We start from the raw sequence: 3423 nt of genomic DNA on the forward strand, positions 1-3423 counted from the left end.
GTGGAGGTGGCGGCTGACTGGTGGTTCCGTTATAGACAATTATAATACAATTGTATCTGTTCGCTCCATCTGAGTAAAGCTAGATTTTCGTTTATAGGGGGAGGTAACGCTGCCGTTTTGATACTATTAATGGATCCGGATATCCAGATTCCCCTTATTGCATTCCATAAGTTAATAACTAGTTGTTAGAATGGGTAAAGAAACTTTTGACGTGTCGTCTAGTAATAATTGATTACATAGACAGAGAAAAAGAAATGTGAACTCAAAAAGCCAACGCTGCCACCTACCAGCTCGCACCCCTCCTATCTCATCCTAACATCTCCAAGGTCACAAAGAAACAGCTTATCACCCCAATATTCATACCAACATTATGCTTCCAGTGCCAGACCTGGACTTTAAGTAAAAACTCATGAAAGCAAAGTCACCCGATTCGAAATGAAATGTCTCCGCAAAACCCTTAACATCACAAGACGAGACAAGCAGAGAAATGAAGAAGTTAGAGCAGCTATCGGCATTGAGTCCTGCCTGCATTACATAGGCAGACAGAGAATAGAATGGTTTGGCCACCTGTTACGTATGTCACCTGAGCAGCCAGCCTCGAGAGCCAACAACAACAAGCACTCAGGCTATAAAGGAAGAGGAAGACCACGCTAAAGGTGGATCGACGGTGTCAAGGAAACCCTGAGAAACATAATATTTCAACTTAAAGAGCTGCAGAGCTGGCCTACCATAGAAAACTGCATCTCCCCTCGACGCGTAATGGCAACAGAGAATGAAAAAGTAAAAGTAAGACAAGTCAAGCGTTTCTTTTTCTTCGAATTTAACGTTTAAGAGGGTTGTGAAAGCGAAAGCAGTACAACCAGGTGAAGGTAGGAGGAGTAGGCTGCGTGACCCCATTAGACGCTACAACAACCAGCTGATGATGGAGACAATCAGCCTGCCCACACTGAAATCGACCCTCATGAAGACGGGCGAGGAAGCATGGAGCACCCCGTCTTCCTATTTTAAGACCCCAGTTCTACATTCAAGTAATTCAAGTAATGTAACTCATTCGCTACGCCGAGCCGTGGGGGAGCTGCGCGGCTAAAGTGCCTTCAGTACGCTAAGCCGCCCCCGGCGGCTGGATAACCAATCTTCAATTTTAGCTTAGATTCTATTCCAATCCACATACCCATGTTAAAATAAAGGTCATAATATAATGTTGACTTCCGGGTCAAGCATTTCCAGTGAAAATCGGAAGTTTAGATTCAGTTTTGACACGCGATTTCGTAGTTGATTCGATTTTGTTTTATCGCGATGCCAAAATTATAGCCCGGACACCAGTCTTAGTAATTTTACTCAATACAATCTATAATTATTTCGCCCACTAAAGAAGTGTAGGACTCTTTTTTTAATAATATTGATACAATTGGATTCTTATTGCCAATGCACTGTTATTAAGAAATCAATTTTTTTAGTGCCAGATCTAGATCTAGGTCTAGATTCTAGATCTAGATCTAGATATCTAGATCTAAATTGTCAAAATATTTTTTTCAATATCGGATGTTATGATCCAAATGTACAAATATTATGGAAAGTATGTAAATAACTGCAAACTTTTCAATATTTTCCAGTTCCATATTCATTTATGGTTATTTTGATGTATCATTTGACTAGGTGCAAACATATTTTTTTAGTTTAACCAAAGATTATTAATTTTTTATTTTCAAATTTTATCCGCATCCAATCAAAATTGTGTTGCATATTCGCCTCTTGCAGGCACCAAAGTTGAAAAATACATAGATAAACATTACAGATGTATTCTACAAACCATACTGAAAATATTGGTATATAATACGTTGATATTTATTTGAATTTATGGCACCAAAGACCTTTTAACTGCCCACTAGTCATCATCTCATTCGCCCTCCAAAAAAAAAATTCGTCCACAAGCCAAAAATAATACGTAGCGAATGAGTTAACGTCCGTCTCAGATCGGAGCAAGCCAAATGGGCTGAGAGCCTTGCAACTCCACGAAACGACCCACGTTCAAAAATATCTAGTCTGGGATTCGAACTGGAGCCATACACCTCATCACTGTCCAGCATTGTACCAACTAAGGAAATGGAGCACACATGCACTCTAAGATATTATAATGATATTGTTTTTTAGGGGGTATTATTTTGGTAAGCTTTTTACGGCGCTCAAAACTGCATATGATCGCATGGGACACACTTAAAATTTTCAATTGGTAGGAAATATGTTGTACCCACTAAGGAAAATGAGCGCCCATGTACTCTAGGCTATTATAATATTGTTGTATTATTGCTTGGAGGTTAATGGTAATGTTTACCGCTATCGGCATGTTTTTTTATTTTTTTTATTTTTTATCCCTATCCCATTTATGTGAGACTGACGCCATATTTTGATTAGTAGAAAAAAGTGCGTATGCTAGAGACTAATACTAATAGTGTATTACGTAATACTTGGTATGATATGTAACTGTTACAGATAGAGATTGAAGGATTATAGATGTAAGTCAAGGATCTGAGAGCAATGATGATTTTAGAAATTTTAATAATGGTGGTGATGAGTAATGATGTGGGATTGCGTTTTAGTAATGTTAGCATATTAGTATGACGTTTTAATTTTCTCCCGCAGTATCTATTCGGAGACGTGACTGACGGAGATAGACCAATCAAAATGCGTTGGGCCTCTAGACCAAGTAAAAAAAATCTTGGTGGTCACAGGGGGGCATGCCACCCTGGTGTAATCTATAATTTTATATTTTGCAATTAGGTTTGAAATTTCTTGAAAATAATTTATTTGCGACAGTTTTAGCGGCTATATGTGTGTTCTGCAGCAAACAATACGCAGTTTGACCCCCCAAAGCAGTCCATCTGTGTGCGGGAGTACGTCTCCGAATAGTTTTGGGTGCTCGCCGGAGACGTCTCGAATATCTTCGGCCATTTTCTCCACATTCAATAAACGTAATAACAAACTTCATGAATTTATTTTTAATTTTTCAGCCTCTCCGTCTGATTACAAGATTATTCTTCTGGCTGATTTCAGAAGTTATAATGTAAGTTTTAATGGTATTGTTTTCTGCTCAGTCTTTAATTAATCAATTGCGGTGTGTTTTTCTCCGTTTTGTTTTTTCGGCCAGTCTGTCTGTCTATCTGTCCGTCCATCTGTCTGTCTGTTTATCTGTCTGTCTGTCTGTCTGTCTGGCTGTCTGTCTGGCTGTCTGTCTGTCTGTCTGGCTGGCTGGCTGGCTGTCGGTCTGTCAGTCTGTCTTGGAATTAGTTTACTATCTACAATCTGAAACCTTCATAATAAGTTTATTGTTATTCAAGAACGTGTATTTCTCTAAACTATTTTTAGCCTGAGTGTGTTTGTGTAAGTGAGAATCTCTGTGTGTGTGTGTGTGTGTGTGTGTGTGTG

At 38.9% G+C, this 3423-nt stretch overlaps 1 protein-coding gene across 1 annotated transcript in view; it reads left to right on the top strand.

The window, feature by feature from the left end:
• The window catches only part of LOC101847814, a gene marked incomplete at both ends in the record, with an annotated part of 13491 nt that overhangs the window by 3442 nt on the left and 6626 nt on the right, over positions 1-3423 (top strand). Inside the window, 1 exon segment of the mRNA XM_035969100.1 lies at positions 3009-3061. Coding sequence (XP_035824993.1) covers positions 3009-3061 — 53 coding nt within the window.

The sequence above is a fragment of the Aplysia californica genome, unplaced genomic scaffold (genome assembly GCF_000002075.1).
Source record: "Aplysia californica isolate F4 #8 unplaced genomic scaffold, AplCal3.0 scaffold00116, whole genome shotgun sequence".
NCBI classification, from domain to species: domain Eukaryota; kingdom Metazoa; phylum Mollusca; class Gastropoda; order Aplysiida; family Aplysiidae; genus Aplysia; species Aplysia californica.